This window comes from Ranitomeya variabilis, chromosome 5 (assembly GCF_051348905.1).
Source record: "Ranitomeya variabilis isolate aRanVar5 chromosome 5, aRanVar5.hap1, whole genome shotgun sequence".
Lineage (NCBI taxonomy): Eukaryota > Metazoa > Chordata > Amphibia > Anura > Dendrobatidae > Ranitomeya > Ranitomeya variabilis.
Genome location: NC_135236.1, coordinates 290,797,522 through 290,819,661, shown reverse-complemented (window position 1 = coordinate 290,819,661; position 22,140 = coordinate 290,797,522). Strand labels below are relative to the sequence as shown.

General features: G+C 41.5%; 1 protein-coding gene across 2 annotated transcripts in view; it reads right to left on the bottom strand.

Annotated features, from left to right (window-relative positions):
• Positions 1-22,140, bottom strand: part of CHCHD3 (coiled-coil-helix-coiled-coil-helix domain containing 3) — a 267,662-nt gene that overhangs the window by 218,890 nt on the left and 26,632 nt on the right. For both annotated transcript variants that reach the window (XM_077264447.1, XM_077264445.1), the window contains exon 3: positions 13,300-13,381. In XM_077264447.1, the coding sequence (XP_077120562.1) occupies positions 13,300-13,381 (82 nt within the window). The remainder of the gene's footprint in view (positions 1-13,299; positions 13,382-22,140) is intronic.

Sequence of the window (22,140 nt, the reverse complement as noted above, 5' to 3'; positions counted from 1 at the left end):
CTAGCTTAATCGTTCTAAGCTCTATGTAGAAACAGGAGGTCAGTTTTCCATGAATGAGTTATAAATCAGTGCAATAGCCCCTGACAGGGTTGAGGTATGTGATTTGTATATATGCAGCCACATAGCTACCAAACATGCTTAGCCTCGCTCATTGCAATTGTATTGAGCGAGGCTGGACATGTCTAGTCAGAATGTGGCCAAAAGTATACAAATCACATACTTGAACTCACATGACCAACCGCTCTCGCAGCCGGAGAATCTTCACAGCTCACATGCTGTGAGAGATGACAAGTCTCAAGTCACAGAGTGACTGCATACTTGCACCTTAAGGATGGACAATCTCAATAAAGAGATCACATACTTTGATGATGACAATCAAAATGGCTGTAATGTCATTTGAAAGTTTTGCTGCCTGATATGAAGTCCAGTTAGACCCTGATGATGAAGAGTAACTATCTGGGTAGAATGTTTCTATACACACAACCTACTGAAATCACTCTTTCTACAAGTATGAAGAAGCTGAACACTTTTCCATATTAATTTATTTAAAATTGGCCAATTACAAACTTTCTGAAATAAAAACACATTCCTATTTTTATATGGATGTGAACTTCATAGCTGGTTGATCTCCACTGCTGCCATTTTCCAGTAGGGTTGTAAGGTTGCTGCACATATTTTCCAGCAAAAGTTAATGGAGCAGCTGTACCCTGCTGACCAGATGTACATTACCATTCCAAAGGTTCATGATGCATGGCACCATCTGCCTCGGCCAAGTCATTCTCTGCATCAAACTAGAGAAATGTTGCCAATCAGTATGAAGCCTCTGAAGCAACTGCGTGTTCTGCCTCTGGCACATCTGCACACTGGATAGCTTAAAAAAGCCACTTTTATTACTAGTACATCAGGACTCTAAAGTTTTATTAAACCTGTAACATTATTAAAAAATAAAATCACAAAAGCAAAGACTGCCTAAAAAAACAAATCTAAAGCCAAAAAAATATTGTGGTAGAAACAAAAATCAGTACTACAATTAAAAATTGTATTGTATTTATTTATTTTATAGCCAGAAGCTCCTTAACTGGTTTCATTATGTTTTTACATGGGTTTTTATGCAGAATTAGAAGTGTTACATGATAAAGATATCACTCTCCTTCAGACACACCCAAGGAAAAGGTACTTTTTAACCCCTTTTCCCCCCAATGACCAGGCCAATTTTTACAATTCTGACCAGTGACACCTTATGGTAATAACTCTGGAACGCTTCAACGGATCCCACTAATTCTGAGATTTTATTTTGGGTTTTTTTGCAACATATTGTACTTCATGATAGTGGTCAAATTTCTTCACTATATCTTAAAAAAAAAAAAAAAAAGATGTGACACAAAATAGTTAATAAATAATAATTTCCCACGTGTCTACTTTGCAATCAGCACAATTTTTTTTTAAACAATTTTTTTTTTTGTTAGGAAGTTAGAAGGGTGAAAAGTTGACAAGCAATTTTTCTTTTTTCCAACAAAATTCACAAAACTATTTTTAAAGCGAGGGAGTTAAATCACTGGGAACGGTGCGGGACCGCTCCTGGCACTTAGTGCTGGGTATCAGCTGTCAGAATTAGTTGAACACCTGGTAGCGATTGCACTTGCACAGCGTGTGTGCGCGATCCCCAAGACGTAGCCATACGGCACAGGTCAATAAGACCCAGGTCACAAGGATGTATGGATACGTCTCGGGTGGGAAAGGGGTTAATAGTTTCAAAAAAGCTTTGACCTTGGTCAAGGGCAGTTAAATAGCTAACAGCCTATTTACCTGAGAAGACAGAAAAACAAAATACAGTAAAGGTACCTTCACACTAAGCGACTTTGCAGCGAGAACAACGACGATCCGTGGCGTTGCAGCGTCCTGGATAGCGATCTCGTTGTGTTTGACACGCAGCAGCGATCTGGATCCCGCTGTGATATCGTTGGTCGGAGCTAGAAGTCCAGAACTTTATTTCGTCGCTGATCACCCGCTGTCATCGCTGAGTCGGTGTGTGTGACACCGATCCAGCGATGTGTTCACTTGTAACCAGGGTAAATATCGGGTTACTAAGCACAGGGCCGCGCTTAGTAACCCGATATTTACCCTGGTTACCCGGGTGCTGCAGGGGGACTTCGGCATCGTTGAAGACAGTTTCAACGATGCCAAAGTCGTTTTCCTGATCGTTGGTCGCTGGAGAGAGCTGTCTGTGTGACAGCTCCCCAGCGACCACACAGCGACTTACCAACGATCGCATCGCTGGTCGTGATCGTTGGTAAGTCGTTTAGTGTAACGGTACCTTAAGGACTTTGCAATTAGGCCACGTTAGATCTTCTTCATTGCTAGCCAACTCGCTGATTCAGAAGACGTAAAAGGGGTTGTGCCACCATAAAGAACACATTTAGCTAGCAGAAAAGGTAGAAACAATGTGTTTTGTAATGTAATTAAAAATGATGCTCGATGCAATAAACAACAAGCTTTCATCTGCTGAAGTATGCTTTCTGGCACTCCCTGGCGTTATTCCGTCTGCAAGCTTTAATCGTCCTTTCAGTGGTCGATAAGCTGGCTGAGCATGTGCAGTTCCCGTTATCCTAAACGCCTCCCAACGTATGCTTCCTGCGCTCACCTCACATAGATCCGACAGCGAGCATATTGCTGTAGAAGCACGGAAGCATGTCAGTGTTCTCACCCCTGCGCTCATAGGTCAGACCTGTGGGTGAGATCGTTTTGCTTCACAGACCTGTGTGAGCCCGGGAAGCATTTGTCTGCAATCACCCAGAAGTGATGATGATGAAAGAAACTGCACATGCTCGGCCAGCTGACTAGCTACAGAGAAAACGACTAAAGCTTGCAGACACCAGGAATCATACTTAACCCCTTAATCCCATATGACGTACTATCCCGTCAAGGTGACCTGGGACTTAATTCCCAGTGACGGGATAGTACGTCATATGCGATCGGCCACGCTCACGGGGGGAGCGCGGCCGATCGCCAGCTGACTATCACAGCTGACATCCGGTACTATGTGCCAGGAACAGTCACGGACCGCCCCCGGCACATTAACCCCTGGAACACTGCGATCAAACATGATCGCAGTGTTCCGGCGGTACAGGGAAGCATCGCGCACGGAGGGGGCTCCCTGCGTGCTTCCCTGAGACCCCCGGAGCAACGCGATGTGATCGCGTTGCTCAGAGGGTCTCTTACCTCCTCCTCCCTGCAGCAGGCCCGGATCCAAAATGGGCGCTGCATCCGGGTCCTGCAGGGAGGTGGCTTCACAGCGCCTGCTCAGAGCAGGCACTGGTAAGCCTGGAGCTGTGCACATCAGATCGCTGATCTGACACAGTGCACAGCAAAGTGTCAGATCAGCGATCTTACACTATAACATGATGCCCCCCCCCCCCCCCTGGGGCAATGTTATAGTGTAAACAATATATATATATTCACATGTGTATACAAAAAAAATTTAAAAAAAATTACAAAAATATATATATATATATATATATATATATATATATATATATATATATATATATATATATATATATATATATATATATATATATATATATATATTGTTCCTATAAATACATTTCTTTATTTAAATAAGAAAAAAACAATAAAAGTACACATATTTAGTATCGCCGCGTCCGTAACGACCCGACCTATAAAACCGTCACACTTGTTAACCCCTTCAGTGAACACCGTAAAAAAAAAACAAGGCAAAAAACAACGCTTTATTATCATACCGCCAAACAAAAAGTGGAATAACACACAATCAAAAAGACGGATATAAATAACCATGGTACCGCTGAAAACGTCATCTTGTCCTGCAAAAAACGAGCCGCCATACAGCGTCATCATAGAAAAAATAAAAAAGTTATAGTCCTCAGAATAAAGCGATGCAAAAATAATTATTTTGTTCTATAAAATAGTTTTTATCGTACAAAAACACCAAAACATAAAAAAATTATGTAAATGAGGTATCGCTGTAATCATACTGACCCGAAGAATAAAACTGCTTTATCCATTTTACCAAACGTGGAACGGTATAAACGCCCCCCCAAAAAAGAAATTCATGAATAGCTGGTTTTTGGTCATTCTGCCTCACAAAAATCGGTATAAAAAGCGATCAAAAAATGTTACGTGCCCAAAAATGGTACCAATAAAAACGTCAACTCGTCCCGCAAAAAACAAGACCTCACATGACTCTGTGGACCAAAATATGGAAAAATTATAGCTCTCAAAATGTGGTAACGCAAAAAATATTATTTGCAATAAAAAGCGTCTTTTAGTGTGTGACAGCTGCCAATCATAAAAATCCGCTAAAAAACCCGCTATAAAAGTAAATCAAACCACCCTTCATCACCCCCTTAGTTAGGGAAACCTAAAAAAAAAATTTAAAAATGTATTTATTTCCATTTTCCCATTGGGGCTAGGGTTGGGGCTAGGGTTGGGGCTAGGGTTGGGGCTAGGGTTGGGGCTGGGGCTAAAGTTAGGGCTGGGGCTAAAGTTAGAGTTAGGATTACAGTTACGGTTGGGATTAGGGTTAGGGGTGTGTTTGGGATAGGTTGTCAGTTAGAATTGGGGGTTTCCACTGTTTAGGCACATCAGGGCTCTCCAAACGCGACATGGCGTCCGATCTCAATTCCAGCCAATTCTGCGTTGAAAAAGTAAAAAACAGTGCTCCTTCCCCAACATATGGGGTATCAGCATACTCAGGACAAATTGGACAACAACTTTTGGGGTCCAATTTCTCCTATTTCCCTTGGAAAAATACAAAACAGGGGGGCTAAAAAATAATTTTTGAGGAAAAAATGATGATTTTTTTATTTTCACGGCTCTGTGTTATAAACTGTAGTGAAACACTTGGGGATTCAAAGTTCTCACAACACATCTAGATAAGTTCCTTGGGAGGTCTAGTTTCCAATATGGGGTCACTTGTGGGGGTTTCAATGTTTAGGCACATCAGGGGCTCTCCAAACGTGACATGGTGTCCCATCTCAATTCCAGTCAATTTTGCATTGAAAAGTCAAATGGCGCTCCATCCCTTCCGAGCTCTGCCATGCACCCAAACAGTGGTTTACCCCCACATATGGGGTATCAGCGTACTCAGAACAAATTGTACAACAACTTTTGGGGTCCATTGTTTCCTGTTACCCTTGGTAACATAAAACAAATTGGAGCTGAAGAACATTTTTTGTGAAAAAAAGTTAAATGTTCATTTTTTTTTAAACATTCCAAAAATTCCTGTAAAACACCTGAAGGGTTAATAAACTTCTTGAATGTGGTTTTGAGCACCTTGAGAGGTGCAGTTTTTAGAATGGTGTCACACTTAGTTATTTTCTATCATATAGACCCCTCAAAATTACTTCAAATGTGATGTGGTCCCTAAAAAATATTGGTGTTGTAAAAATGAGAAATTGCTGGTCAACTTTTAACCCTTATAACTCCCTAACAAAAAAAATTGTGGTTCCAAAATTGTGCTGATGTAAAGTAGACATGTGGGAAATGTTACTTATTAAGTATTTTGTGTGCCATATCTCTGTGATTTAAGGGCATAAAAATTCAAAGTTGGAAAATTGCAAAATTTTCGCCAAATTTTTATTTTTTTTTCACAAATAAACGCACGTTATATAGAAGAAATTTTACCACTATCATGAAGTACAATATGTCACGAGAAAACAGTGTCAGAATCGTCAAGATCCGTTGAAGCGTTCCAGAGTTATAACCTCATAAAGGGACAGTGGTCAGAATTGTAAAAATTGGCCCGGTCATTAACGTGCAAACCACCCTTGGAGATTAAGGGGTTTAAAAAAAAAATAAAAAAACACAACTTTCATCTGCTGAATGGAGCATCAAATCTTAACTGAATTACAAAACCATTTATTTCCACCTTTTCTGCTTAGTTAAATGTATTCTTTATGGTGGCACAACTCCTTAAAGTATTGATGGAACATTTCCTTCTATATAGGCTGCATCATCAGCAATTTCCCAATATACTTTTATTGGCCAAATAAATCACACCTTTTACAATAGGGAGGATTCTTGTTAATAGGAAAACAGCTGAAAGTAAATAAAACCCTTTTCAACAGAGGAAATGGGCCGTTTCCAATGATCATCAGCAAATTATAAAAGCACTTTATTGACAAAAGCAAGAAGTATAAAAGTTATCTTAAAAGGCATATTCCCTTGATTATTCCTGTGGGAGAAGCCAATGATAGCTTGCAGTCTAATCTACAGCATACATTTTGGGATGACCCTTGGATTTATGTGCAGATTAAACTGCTATAGGTCTGCGTGCTGATTAGCTCTATTTCACTTATTGAGATTTTTCAATTCTGCAGCAAAAAAAATGTGCAGTCGTATAGATGGCAACTCGCACTTCCCATTCAAAACAATAAGAAGCAGTTAGTGAGTGGTTATCAAAAGAATTTAAGCTAAGAGTATGCACCAAAGTCAGAGTGAAACTAAAACAAATGTAGGAAGCTTTTTCCCTTTAGGCCAAGAGACATCCAAAAAAAATAAATAAATAATAATAATAATTATATATCTACTATATAATTGTCTAAGGGTCACTTCCGTCTTTCTGTCTGTCCTTCTGTCTGTCTGTCTGTCGCGGATATTCATTGGTCGCGGCCTCTGTCTGTCATGGAATCAAAGTTGCTGATTGGTCGTGGCAAAACAGCCACGACCAATCAGCGACGGGTACAGTCCGGCGGAAAAATGGCCGCTCCTTCCTCCCCGCAGTCAGTGCCCGCACCGTACTCCCCTTCAGTCTGCCCTCACACAGGGTTAATGGCAGCGGTAACGGACCACGTTATGCCGCGGTGTAATGCACTCCGTTACCGCTGCTATTAACCCTGTGTGACCAACTTTTTACTATTCATGCTGCCTATGCGGCATGAATAGTAAAACGATCTAATGTTAAAAATAATTAAAAAAAAAAAAAAAAATCGTTAGATACTCACCGTCCGTCGGCCCCCGGATCGACAACAGGCCTTACCCGCTCCTCCCGACGCTCCATGCTGCAATCTCGCGAGATGATGACGTAGCGGTCTCGCGCGACCGCTACGTCATCATCTCGCGAGACCGCAATGCACTCTTGAGACCGGAGCAGGCGAGGAGCATCGCTTGGATCCGGGGGCTCCGGAAGGTGAGTGAGTATATAACTATTTTTTATTTTATTTCTTTTTTTAACAGGGATATGATGCCCACATTGCTATATACTGCGTGGGCTGGGCTATATACTGCGTGGGCTGGGCAATATACTACATGGGCTGTGCTATATACTACATGGGCTGTGGTATATACTATGTGGCTGGGCAATATACTACATGGGCTGTGCTATATACTATGTGGCTGGGCAATATACTACATGGGCTGTGCTATATACTACGTGGCTGGGCAATATACTACGTGGCTGTGCTATATACAACGTGGCCTGCGCGATATACTACGTGGGCTGCGCGATATACTACGTGGGCTGCGCAATATACTACGTGGGCTGCGCAATATACAACGTGGGCTGCGCAATGTACTGCGTGGGCTGCGCAATATACTGCGTGGGCTGCGCAATGTACTGCGTGGGCTGCGCAATGTACTGCGTGGGCTGCGCAATGTACTGCGTGGGCTGCGCAATGTACTGCGTGGGCTGCGCAATGTACTGCGTGGGCTGCGCAATGTACTATGCATACATATTCTAGAATACCCGATGCATTAGAATCGGGCCACCTTTAGTATATATATATATATATATATATATATATATATATATATATATATATATATATATATATATATATATATATATCATCTGCCACAAAGTGCTGTAGCCGAGCCGTGACCGACCTTACTGTAGGAATATAAGATAAGAAGATAAGGATTACTGTATTTTTCGGATTATAAGATGCAGTTTTTCCCCCCAAATTTGGAGGGAAAGTGGGGGTGCGTCTTATAATGCGGATATACCTTTCCGGCCGCAGGCTGGGATAAGGGGGGTGTTCGGATGTGCGGCGCGCCGCTGCGGGTGTTGCAGGGGGCTCTGCCAACATCTTGTGAAAGCCCAGAGCCCCCGCAGTGTCATGGGTTCCTATGCAATGGACTGGACTCTGGGGAAAATGGCTGCAGGCCGGGGTGGTGCATGCGCAGATGGAGATCTCGACACCAATATCTCGGGAGGTGAGATCTGCTTTCACAAGATGTCGTCAGAGCCCCAGCAGCACTGGACACCTGCAGCGGCGCGCCGCACATTCGAATGCCCACTCATCCCAGTCTGTAGCAACACTCCACTCTAGCCTCCTCCAGCGGTGACCCTGGGAACCCGCTTCAACGCAGCCACCACCCCCAGTAAGCAATAAGATGCATGGATTATAAGAAGCACCACCAATTTACTAAAAGAAAGGGGTTTTTTTCCCTATTTTTCGCCTCAAAATTTGGGGTGTGTCTTATAATCTGTAAAATATGGTAAATAGGGCATATCCAAATTGTAAAAAATAGGTAAAAAAGCAAGCAGATTCTTGCTATGCAATCTGAGGACAGCATGATGTAGGGGGTTAAAACACGGAATTCAGTGATGTGATACTTACTTGGCTGTGTGCTCTTGTTTACTTACAATGAAGGTTTTTGCCCCCTTTTACCTTCCCATATTCACCTTAAAAAAGTTTAATACAAATTATTGAAAGACTATGAAGGTTTTATCACAAGGAGATTATTTTCCTGACAACAGTGTACGAGAGCCCTGGTCTGACCACGCTCCCTCCTCTGTCAATGGACAATGTATATAGAGAGCTGTGCTGTGGGTGGGGTTAACTTTTGAGCTCTGCTTCATGCTATATCTAAGAACTATGTCTCAAAACTGCTCGTCTCAGTAAACTAAGTGATACATCTTTGGAATCAGGGTCTCTTTTCCTACATTATGCTGCATTCGATACAACAACAAAAACGTGGTGAGAGATTTTCTTTATCACCAAAAGAAAAGCACACTGTCTAGATGGAGCATAAAGGCGTGAGTGATATGCTGAGAAGAGTGACAAAGAAAAAATATGGCAAAATAAACGTAGAACAAACGAATAAAAACAAATAGAATAAATTATAAGGAGAAAAGAAAAAGCATATATAAATTATATAGATAAAAGAGGAATAAAAATAGTACAAATATAATATGAAAATAGTGTGAATGCGAGTCAGACAATAATAGAACCAAATAAAATACAGGAAAATGTATGAAAAAACTACATATCATCATGGTAAAAACCTGTCATATTACATTCAGCTCTGGCAAAAATTAAGAGACCACTGCAAAATGTTCGGTTTGTCTGATTTTTCTCTTTATAGGTATATTTTTGAGTAAAATACAAATTGTTCTTTTATTCTATAAACTTCTAACAACATGTCTACGTATTTCCAAGCAATAAATTTTGTTCGTAATCATTTAGAAACAACAATACTAATGTTTTAACTCAGGAAGAGTTCAGAAATCAATATTTTGTGGAATAACCATGATTTTTAATCACAGCTTTCATGCGTCTTGGCATGCTTTCCACCAGTCTTTCACACTGCTTCAGCGCAAAAATGTAAGCAGTTCTTCTTTGTTTGATGGCTTGTGACTATCCATCATCCTCTTGATTACACTCCAGAGGTTTTCAATGGGGTTCAGGTCTGGAGATTGGGCTCCCCATGACAGGGTTTTAATTTTTGCCAGAGCTGTATAGTGGTGGGTACTACAGGGGGATTTCATCACATTCCTCACAAACACAACAATATTTTTCCTTCTACAACTTTTAGCCATGCATTTTTTTCCTCCTATTACTCCCAAGTTAAAGCATCACTAGTTTATTCTCTACTTGGTATAACTACTGTATTTGTTTGTATTATATATTAATTAGCCACATAAAATTTGGGGTTATTTATTCTAATTTTCTATTTATTTTTTTTGCTCTACATTTGTGCTATATTGCTGGCATTTTTAATGTATTATTTACATATAAAAAAAACTAAGTATCATCACACTTCTTATTTAAATTTACATCAAGGCAATTGTATACCCCCTCACCATTTTACTGTTATGAAACTTATAAAATGGTTGTTGTTTTTTTTATTCATTTTTCTGTATTTTATTTGGTTCTATTATTGCCCAAATCACATTATCACTATTTTCCTTTATCTCTACTGTTTAATTCTCTAATTTTTACATATTTAATTCACTACACTTATTTTCTGTGCTACTGTTTTTTTCTTTGTGTCCCCATTTATTTAGATATGTTTTCTATGTTATATTTATTCGATTTGTTTTAACAGTTTAATTTCCACCTATTTCACCATATTTTTTTAATTTGCGCTTATCCCAATATATCATCCTTAGACCGGGATCACACATACGCGAGATACGGCCGAGTCTCGCAGGTGAAAACCCAGCTCTGGCGCCGGCACTCCAACACATGGAGCTGCACGCTCTGCTCCGCAGTGCCGGCGCCAGAGCTGGGTTTTCACCTGCGAGACTCTGCCATATCTCGCGTATGTGTGATCCCGGCCTTACACTGATGCTCAATCCACTGATTCTCTCTGTGGACCAGTGTTCGATTGCCATTGTGAGGAGTCACTCCCTTGTCAGGGATGGTTGCGGTGTGATGACATTGAACACTGATCGTTTACGAACAAACAAGCAGCGACTCCCATTGGTGTCGCACATACTTGCTTGTAGGTGTAAGCGGTTTGAATGGTTAGGAAGGATCACACATGCAAGAAATACGGCCGAGTCTCGCATGTTAATACCCGGCATTGCCGTCGTCACTCAGGAGCGGAGCGTGCGGCTGCATAGCAATACATGCAGCTGCACGCTCCGCTCCTGAGTGACGGCGGCAATGCGGGTATTAAAATGCGAGACTCGGCCGTATTTCTTGCATGTGTGATCCAGGCCTTAAAAATACATATACTCACACAATAACACATGTACACACAAACACACACTTACAAAATTGATGGTTATCTTCTATTAATGAAAACCCCCCAATAGTCACTGAAGTTAATTGAAACTGACAAAAGTATATTTTCAGTTTAAATTTACTGTCAGCTAATGAAAATCAGACATTTTTGTTTAACAAATTAGCTTAAAAAAAAAAATTGCCTGGACAAGAATTAAGGTACCCTTAAAGGGATTGTCCACTACTAGGACAACCTCTTCTTAAAACTACATGTTTCTCCCCAATAAAAGCCTATCAGGGCCAAACATTTAGTTTAAGGGGTTGTCCTAGTAGTGGACAACCCCTTTAACTTAATATTTTGTTGCACAAACTTGAGGTAGTCATTGCAAATGAACAATTTCCGTAGCTCTCAATATGACTTCTGCACCTGTTCACAGGTATTTAGGCCCACTTCTGTGAGCAAACTGCTCCATTTATCTGGACCCATAGAAGCGCCAGACAGGTGCGAAATGGCCGTACTCCACAATCTCTCCTGCACCCTGCATTCTCCTGTGTACCCTGTGGATGTTAAAATGCATTAAAAAATATAGAGCTTTCCATTTTTAAAAAAGGACTGGTGAGTAGTAAAAGGAACATTGAGCTGTTTGGAGATGGTCTCATAGCTTTCACCATTAACACGTTGGTCTATAAATTTCTTTCTAATCTCCTGAGACAACTCTTTCCTCTGCTTATTTTAGTCCATGTTCAGTGTGGTACACACCACGATACTAAACAGCACAGTGACTATTTTTCACCCTTTAAATAGGCAGACTGACTGATTACAAGGTTTGTAGACAAGCGTGACACTAATTACAGTACACACCTTAGCATGCCCTAAGGTCACTTTATTTTCAACCTTTTCTAGGGGTACCATTATTTTTGCCCAGGCAATTTTTTAGTTTCTGTTTAGCCACAATTCAAAAGAAATTATTACTAATGATTTTCATTAGTTGATATTCAGTAAATTTAAACTGAAGATTACTTTTGTGAGTTTCAAGTTATTTCAGTAAGCATAGTGGGTTCTTCTTACTTTGAGGCTAAGTGCACACGTCGCAGAATTGCCGTGGAAATTACAGCGGCAATTCTGCAACTCCTGCCGCGGGTATATCACATGCGGAATTGGCATGCATATTCCTGCTAAACACTAGCGTTTTGCAAGCATAATTAGCTTGCAGAATGCTAGCGTTTTCCAAGCCATCTGTAGCATCGCTTGGAAAACTGATTGACAGGTTGGTCACACTTGTCAGACATAGTGTTTGACAAGTGTGTCCAACTTTTTTACTATTGATGCTGCCTATGCAGCATCAATAGTAAAAAGATATAATGTTAAAAATAATAAAAAAATTAAAAAAATGTTTATGCTCACCTTCCGACGGCGCCAGATCTTCATGTGACCACGACTTCATCGCAGGTCCTTCACACAAAGCATCCATGGGAACGGAAGCGGCCGCGTGCACTGCTGAGGTGGGAAGACTCCAGGGGCCATCAGAAGGTGAGTATATCACTATTTTTTATTTTAATTCTTTTTTTTTTTTTTTTTTTTTTTTTAACAATTATATGGTGCCCAGTCCGTGGAGGAAAGTCTCCTCTCCTCCACCCTGGGTACCAACCGCACATGATTCGCTTACATTCAATGCATTCCCCGCGATTCCGCAAATTTAATGAACATTCTGCGTTTTTTTCTGGAATGCGTTTCCACTCAGGAAAACAACACAGCATGTGCACAAAAAATGCGGATTGCATTCTACTAAATAGGATGCTTAATGTGAGCGGTTTTTTTTGCGGTTCTATACCGTTTTTATAGCGATTAACCGCGAAAAACGCGACGTGTGCACACAGCCTAACAGTAGTGTACCAACAATTTTGCTCACACACAGACATGTACGCAAGCACAAATATGGTGATCTTTAGCTACTCCCCCTGAGGAAGCTACCAAGAAACACGTTTTGGGGCTAGTCCATTGTCCTACTTAGCATCTATGGGCCATTTTTTATCATTATTACTACACTTTGTTTACATTTCAGATGTTCTCAGTTGGCTTTGAATGTTTGTTCTTTCATCTAGTGGTACCACTGCTTTCACTACATGCCAAATATATGGTTTACTGTACATCTTCACTTTATAGAATTTCTCTTTGGTAAAGTATTGATAAATTTGATTATAGCTTTTTTAACAGAACCATTTTCAGCTTGGGTCATATTTTTTTTCCATATTTTATCGTATTTGTACTTCTGTATAAATAAAAAGTAATACAATATTGTAAGAGAGGGAAGTGACCCAACTTTGCAGCAAATTATAAGAGTGATAATTCAAACCAGAAACAAACCTCCTTTGATTCTCAGATTGTCTTCTTGCTTGTTCAAAAGCCAGTTCCTCTGCAATTTTTCTCCGGAGTTCTTCTTCATTAACTATTATAGAAAAGAAAAGCCAGAATAATGCCTGTGAAACAGTGAAATGTATACAATATAAAATCATGAAAATTTAAAACATAGTATCCAAACAACACACAAACACACTGTAGCTTGAGAAACCATTCACCCCCATGGCATTTTTTTCATATTTTGATACCTCACAACCTGAAATTTCATTGGATTTGTTTTGAGGGTTTGCACCAGTTTATATAAAGAAAATGCATACACAACTTTGAACATTTGGTTTTCTTTTTATTGTGAAGCAAACAACAAATAGGACAAAATAACTGAAAACGTCAGTGTGCATAACTATTCACCCCTCTAATGTCAGAACTTTGTAGAGCACCCTTTTCAGGAATTACAGCTGCAAGTCACTTTGGATAAGTCTCTTGAGATTTCCACATCTTGCCACTGGGATTTTTGCCCATTCCTCAAGGCAAAACTGCTTCAGGTCCTTCAAGTTAGCTGGTTTCCTCTGGTGAACAGCAATCTTCAAGTCTGACCACAGATTCTCATTTGGATTAAGGTCTTGGCTTTGACTAGGCCACTCCAACACGTTTACACACTTTCCCTTAAAGCACTCGAGTGTTTGATTCGCAGTATGTTTGGGTCATTGTCTTGTTGGAAGGTGAACAAACATCCCATTCTCAAATCACTGACAGACAAACAGGTTTTGCTCAAGAATATCGCTGTATTTTGCACCATCCAACTTCCCCTCGACTCGGACCATTTTCTCTGTCCCTGCTGACGAAAAATACCCCCACAGCATGATGCTGACCACCAAGTTTTAATGTGGAGATGGTGTTTTTGGGGTGATGAGCTGTGTTGGTTCGGCGCCAGACAGCATTTACCTTAGAGACCAAAAAGTTCAATTTTGGTCTCATCTGACACCTTCCTCCATACATTTGGGGAGTCTAACATGTTTTTTGGCGATCTCAAAATGAGCATTACAATTTGTGTAAGTAAAGGCTTTTTTTTCTTCCCACACTTCCATAAAGGCCACCTCTATGTAGTGTACAGCCTATTATGGTTATATGGACAGATACTCCAGTCCTTGCTTGGAAACGCCCTTGGTCTCTGTGCTGCCTCTATGATTAATTCCCTCCTGGCTCGCGCTGAGGAGTTTTGTTGGAGGCCCTCTCTCTTGGCAGGTTTGTTGTGATCTCATGTTCTTTCCATTTGATGAAGATGGATTTGATGGTGCTCAGAGGCATCATCAGAGATTGGGGTTTTTTGTTTGTTTGTTTTTTGTTTTTTTTAACACCCAACCCTGACTTGTACTTCTCAACAACTTTATCCCTGACTTGTGTGGATATCTCCTTGGTCTTCATGGAGTTGTTTGGTTAGTGGTGGCTCTTGCTTGATGGTGTTGCAGGAAGCAATGAGTCATGTAATAGATTAATTTACTGTAATGTAATCTAGCAGTCAGGAATATTAAGCACCAAGTGTCAACCCCTTCATGACCTTGCCGTTTTTTGCAATTCTGACCAGTGTCCCTTTATGAGGTAATAACTCAGGAACGCTTCAACGGATCCTAGCGATTCTGAGATTGTTTTTTCGTGACATATTGGGCTTCATGTTAGTGGTAAATTTAGGTCGATAATTTCTGAGTTTATTTGTGAAAAAAACGGAAATTTGGCAAAAATTTTGATAATTTCGCAATTTTCACATTTTGAATTTTTATTCTGTTAAACCAGAGAGTTATGTGACACAAAATAGTTAATAAATAACATTTCCCACATGTCTACTTTACATCAGCACAATTTTGGAAACAAATTTTTTTTTTGCTAGGAAGTTATAAGGGTTAAAATTTGACCAGTGATTTCTCATTTTTACAACAAAATTTACAAAACCATTTTTTTTAGGGACCACCTCACATTTGAAGTCAGTTTGAGGGTTCTATATGGCTGAAAATACCCAAAAGTGACACCATTCTAAAAACTGCACCCCTCAAGGTGCTCAAAACCACATTCAAGAAGTTTATTAACCCTTCAGGTGTTTCACAGCAGCAGAAGCAACATGGAAGTAAAAAATGAACATTTAACTTTTTAGTCACAAAAATGATATTTTAGCGAAATTTTTTTTATTTTCCCAAGGGTAAAAGGAGAAACTGGACCACGGACGTTGTTGTCCAATTTGTCCTGAGTACGCTGATACCTCATATGTGGGGGTAAACCACTGTTTGGGCGCACGGCAGGGCTCGGAAGGGAAGGAGCGCCATTTGACTTTTTCAATGAAAAATTGGCTCCAATCTTTAGCGGACACCATGTCGCGTTTGGAGAGCCCCCGTGTGCCTAAACATTGGAGCTCCCCCACAAGTGACCCCATTTTGGAAACTAGACCCCCCAAGGAACTTATCTAGAAGCATAGTGAGCACTTTAAACCCCCAGGTGCTTCACAAATTGATCCGTAAAAATGAAAAAGTACTTTTTTTTCACAAAAAAATTATTTTAGCCTCAATTTTTTCATTTTCACATGGGCAACAGGATAAAATGGATCCTAAATTTTGTTGGACAATTTCTCCTGAGTACACCAATACCTCACATGTGGGGGTAAACCACTGTTTGGGCACATGGTAAGGCTCGGAAGGGAAGGAGCGCAATTTGACTTTTTGAATGAAAAATTATCTCCATCGTTAGCGGACACCATGTCGCGTTTGGAAAGCCCCTGTGTGCCTAAACATTGGAGCTCCTCCACAAGTGACCCCATTTTGGAAACTAGACCCCCCAAGGAACTTATCTAGATGCATAGTGAGCACTTATAACCCCCAGGTGCTTCACAGAAGTTTATAACGCAGAGCCGTGAAAATAAAAAAATAATTTCTTTCCTCAAAAATGATTTTTAGCCCAGAATTTTTTATTTTCCCAAGGGTAATAGGAGAAATTGGACCCCAAATGTTGTTGTCCAGTTTGTCCTGAGTACGATGATACCCCATATGTGGGGGTAAACCACTGTTTGGGCGCACGGCAGGGCTCGGAAGGGAAGGCACGCCATTTGGCTTTTTGAATGGAAAATTAGCTCCAATCATTAGCGGACACCATGTCGCGTTTGGAGAGCCCCTGTGTGCCTAAACATTGGAGCTCCCGCACAAGTGACCCCATTTTGGAAACTAGACCTCCCAAGGAACTAATCTATATGTGTGGTGAGCACTTTGAACCCCCAAGTGCTTCACAGAAGTTTATAACGCAGAGCCATGAAAATAAAAAATAATTTTTCTTTTCTCAAAAATGATTTTTTAGCCCACAATTTTTTATTTTCCCAAGGGTAATAGGAGAAATTGGACCCCAAAAGTTGTTTTCCAGTTTCTCCTGAGTACGATGATACCCCATATGTGGGGGTAAACCACTGTTTTGGCACACGTCGGGGTTCGGAAGGGAAGTAGTGACGTTTTGAAATGCAGACTTTGATGGAATGCTCTGCGGGCATCAGGTTGCGTTTGCAGAGCCCCTGATGTGCCTAAACAGTAGGAACTCCCCACAAGTGACTCCATTTTGGAAACTAGACCCCCAAGGGAACTTATCTAGATGTGTGGTGAGCACTTTGAACCCCCAAGTGCTTCACAGAAGTTTATAATGCAGAGCCGTGAAAATAATAAATGTGTTTCCTTTCCTCAAAAATATTTTTTTAGCCCAGAATTTTTTATTTTTGCAAGAGTAACAGGAGAAATTGGACCCCAAAAGTTGTTGTCCAGTTTCTCCTGAGTACGCTGATACCCCATATGTGGGGGTAAACCACTGTTTGGGTACATGCCGGGGCTCGGAAGGGAAGTAGTGACGTTTTGGAATGCAGACTTTGATGGAATGGTCTGCGGGCATCATGTTACATTTGCAGAGCCCCTGATATGCCTAAACAGTAGAAACCCCCCACAAGTGACCCCATTTTGGAAACTAGACCCCCCAAGGAACTTATCTAGATGTGTGGTGAGCACGTTCAACCCCCAAGTGCTTCACAGAAGTTTACAACGCAGAGCCGTGAAAATAAAAAATCATTTTTCTTTCCTCAAAAAAGATGTTTTAGCAAGCAATTTTTTATTTTCACAAGGGTAACAGGAGAATTTGGACCCCAATATTTGTTGCCCAGTTTGTTGTGAGTACGCTGATACCCCATATGTGGGGGTAAACCACTGTTTGGGCACACGTCAGGGCTCGGAAGGGAAGTAGTGACATTTGAAATGCAGACTTTGATGGAATGGTCTGCGGGCGTCACATTGCATTTGCAGAGCCCCTGATGTGCCTAAACAGTAGAAACACCCCACAAGTGACCCCATTTTGGAAACTAGACCCCCGAAGGAACTTATCTAGATGTGTGGTGAGCACTTTCAACCCCCAAGTGCTTCACAGAAGTTTATAACGCAGAGCCGTGAAAATAAAAAATAATTGTTCTTTCCTCAAAAATTATGTTTTAGCAAGTAATTTTTTATTTTTGCAAGGGTAACAGGAGAAATTGGACCCCAACAGTTGTTGCCCAGTTTGTCCTGAGTACGCTGGTACCCCAAATGTGGGGGTAAACCACTGTTTGGGCGCACGTCGGGGCTTGGAAGGGCGGGAGCACCATTTGACTTTTTGAACGCAAGATTGGCTGGAATCAATGGTGGCGCCATGTTGCGTTTGGAGACCCCTGATGTGCCTAAACAGTGGAAACCCCTCAATTCTAACTTCAACACTAACCCCAACACACCCCTAATCCTAATCCCAACTGTAGCCATAACCCTAATCACAACCCTAACCCCAACACACCCCTAACCACAACCCTAACCGCAACACAACCGTAACCCTAATTCCAACCCTAATCCTAACCCTAATCCCAACCGTAACCCTAATCCCAACCCTAACCACAACTGTAAAACCAACACACCCCTAACCCTATCCGTAACCCTAACCACAAGCCTAATCTTAACCCTATTTCAAACCCTAGCCCTAATTCCAACCCTAACTCTAATTCCAACCCTAACCCTAAGGCTATGTGCCCACGTTGCGGATTCGTGTGAGATTTTTCCGCACGATTTTTGAAAAATCTGCAGGTAAAAGGCACTGCGTTTTGCCTGCGGATTTACAGCAGATTTCCAGTGTTTTTTTGTGCGGATTTCACCTGCGGATTCCTATTGAGGAACAGGTGTAAAACGCTGCGGAATCCGCACAAAGAATTGACATGCTGCGGAAAATACAATGCAGCGTTTCTGCACGGAATTTTCCGCACCATGGGCACAGCGGATTTGGTTTTCCTTAGGTGTACATGGTACTGTAAACCTGATGGAAAACTGCTTCGAATTCGCAGTGGCCAATCCGCTGCGGATCCGCGGCCAATCCGCTGCGGATCCGCGGCCAATCCGCTGCAGATCCGCGGCCAATCCGCTGCAGATCCGCGGCCAATCCGCTGCAGATCCGCGGCCAATCCGCTGCGGATCCGCGGCCAATCCGCTGCAGATCCGCGGCCAATCCGCTGCAGATCCGCGGCCAATCCGCTGCGGAACCGCTGCCGATCCGCTGCGGATCCGCGGCCGATCCGCTCTGTGTGCACATGCCATAACCCTACCCCTAACCCTAACCCTACCCGTAACCCTAACCCTACCCCTAACCCTACCCGTAACCCTAACCCTACCCCTAACCCTACCCCTAGTTCTAACCCTAGTTCTAACCCTAACCCTAGTGGAAAAAGAAAAAAAAATATTTTCTTTATTTTATTATTGTCCCTACCTATGGGGGTGATAAAGGGGGGGGTTTATTTATTATTTTTTTATTTTGATCGCTGTGGTAGAACCTACCACAGCGATCAAAATGTACTTTGTAATGAATCTGCCAGCCTGCAGATTCGGCGGGCGTACTGAGCATGCGCCCGCCATCTTGGAAGATGGCGGCGCCCAGGGAGAAGACGGACCGACTTCGGGAGGCTCGGTAAGTATGAGGGGGTGGTGGATCGGAGCACGGGGGGGGGGATCGGAGGACGGGGGGAGCGGACAGGAGCACGGGGGAGCGAACAGGGGGACGGAGGGGGGTACCGGACAGAACGGAGGACTGGGGAGGAGATCGGGGGTGGTGGGGGGGGCCAGAACATGATTTCCAGCCATGGCAGATGCTATTGCAGCATCGGCCATGGCTGGATTGCAATATTTCACCATTTTCATAGGTGAAATATTGCAAATTGCTCTGATTGGCTGTTGCACTTTCAACAGCCAATCAGAGCGATCGTAGCCACGTGGGGGCAAAGCCACCCCCCCTAGGCTGAAGTACAACTCCCCCTCTCCCTGCAGATCGGGTAAAATAGGAATTAACCCTTTCACCCGATCTGCAGGGACGCGATCATTCCATGACGCCGCATAGGCGTCATGGGTCGGGAAGGGGTTAAGCACCAAGTGTCAATACTGCCTCTATGTAATCTGCTCTGCCTCCCAATCATTCACTGACAGAGTCACTGCCCACACCACCATGATATCACAGTTTGGAGCAGTAACCCAGCCGATGCGGGAGGACAGTATCTGATATTTTTATTTTACACTGGGGAAAGTTATCTGAATAATAACATTTTTTTAAAAAAACATTACCGTACTGATGATGTTTTCGGTAAAGGACCCCCACCATTGAAATTCAATCTTCAATACCGTACATAAAAGTGGACACAAAAAGTAACCAACAATTTAAGTGTGGCTGCAGACGAGTGCGACAAATCACTCAAGTTACCAAGAAAACTTGGACAATTTTGTCCCACTTTTCAGCCGAGTACCACCAGTGTTTTTGTTCTTTTACGTCAATGTGACATTCGTATGTGATTTGCTTTCATACTAGTACATTGAAAAAAAATGTATGAAATCAAATACAATTCCTTAGGATTATAAACAGTAATGTATGTATGTGCTATTCATTGTTTGTTTGTTTTTGTTTTGTTTTTTTTTAAACACATTCATAGACTTGAATGGTTAATGACAAAACATGTAGTAACAAATAAAAAGCAATTATAAATACAGTATAAACCTTTAATCATTAAAAAACAGTGCCTTTATGGACATGAAGCTTACACGATGCTGAGGTTAGTGAATATGAAGGCAGTTTGGGCATCACAATGCTATTACATGGAATTCATTTCCCTAATATATTGTAGTTACTAGAAGTTCCCTGAGGGATTTTCATGAGGTCTCCAAAAATTAATAAATTCCAAGAGCTGCAGACCTTGGAGAAAATGATATTAAGAAAAAAGCTAAAGCACATAATCCCATTACTTCTTGACATGGAAATTCAACATTTCCTGTTTGCACAGTATAATAAACTTAAGTTTGGAGCATTTATCAAAAAAAAAAAAATTTCCATTAGACCTCGAACGATAGCCCTACATGATAGAACGTTCTTTGCACGTTACACACAAGATTGCATGAGTTTAAATAAACCTTAAAAGGACTAATAGAAAACCTTGAAACAACGGACATATAAATATCATACCAAGCAATTCATCAGATCTCTTCCAACTGACAGCCAAGAAGCACTTCAGCAAGCAGCCATCATACGGACCCAAAATAAACTAGGAACCTACTCTACATATCCAGGCTTCACAGTAGCATCGCACCAGTTTGTAATACAGCTCGCTTTTACACCATGTTCCAAATTATTATGCAAATTGGATTTTAGTGTCAAAGATTTAATGGTTTTGTTTTTCAAAAAAACTTGTGGATGGTATTGTGTCTCAGGGCTCAATGGATCACTGAAATCAATCTTAAACACATGTGATAATTAGTTTTCCTGGTGATTCTAATTAAAGGAAAACTACTTAAAAATGATGTTCCATATTATTAAGCAGGCCACAGTTTTCAAGCAATATGGGAAATAAAAAGGATCTCTCTGCTGCTGAAAAGCGTAAAATAGTGCAATGACTTGGAAGAGGCATCAAAACATTAGATATTTCAAGAAAACTTAAGAGTGATCATATACTGTGAAGAGATTTGTGACTGAAACAAAGCACAGACTGAGTTCATGCACATAAAGGCATAATGAGGAAGGTTTCTGCCAGACAAATTTATTGGATTAAGAGAACAGCTGCCAAAAAAACATTACAAAGCAGCAAACAGTTCTTTGAAGCTGCTGGTGCCTCTGGAGTCCCTGGAACCTCAAGGTGTAAGATCCTTCAAAGGCTTGCTGTGGTGCATAAACCTACTATTCGGCCACCCCTAAACAGTGTTCACAAGCAGAAACGGTTGCAGTGGGCCCGGACATACATGAAGACTAATTTCCAAACACAAATAAAGAGAAGGACAGCACCACAGCAAATGTGAAGAAACAGCTCACGTGTTTATTCTGCCTCCTGCAACGTTTCGGTCCGAGGACCTTTATCAAGCAGACGTGCGCCCTGATGTCCATAGAGACGTTGTTACTTTAGGGTGCGGCCTTACTACTATTTTTTGATCATTTCCAAACAGTCTTGTTTACTGATGAGTGTCGAGCAACCCTGGATGGTCCAGATGGCTGGATTAGTGAATGGTTGGTGGATGGCCACCATGTCCCAAAAAGGCTGCAACGTCAGGAGGTGGAGGAGTCATGTTTTGGGCCTGAATCATTCGGAAACAGCTGGTAGGGCCCTTTAAGGTTCCTGAAGGTGTGAAAATGACCTCTGCAAAGTAATTAGAGTTTGTGACTGACAACTTTCTTCCATGGTCTAAAAAGCAGAAACGTGGCTTCAGGAGCAAAATCATCTTCATGCATGACAATGCACCATCTCATGCTGCAAAGAATACCTCTGAGTCATTGGAAGCTATGGGCATAAAAGGAGATAAACTC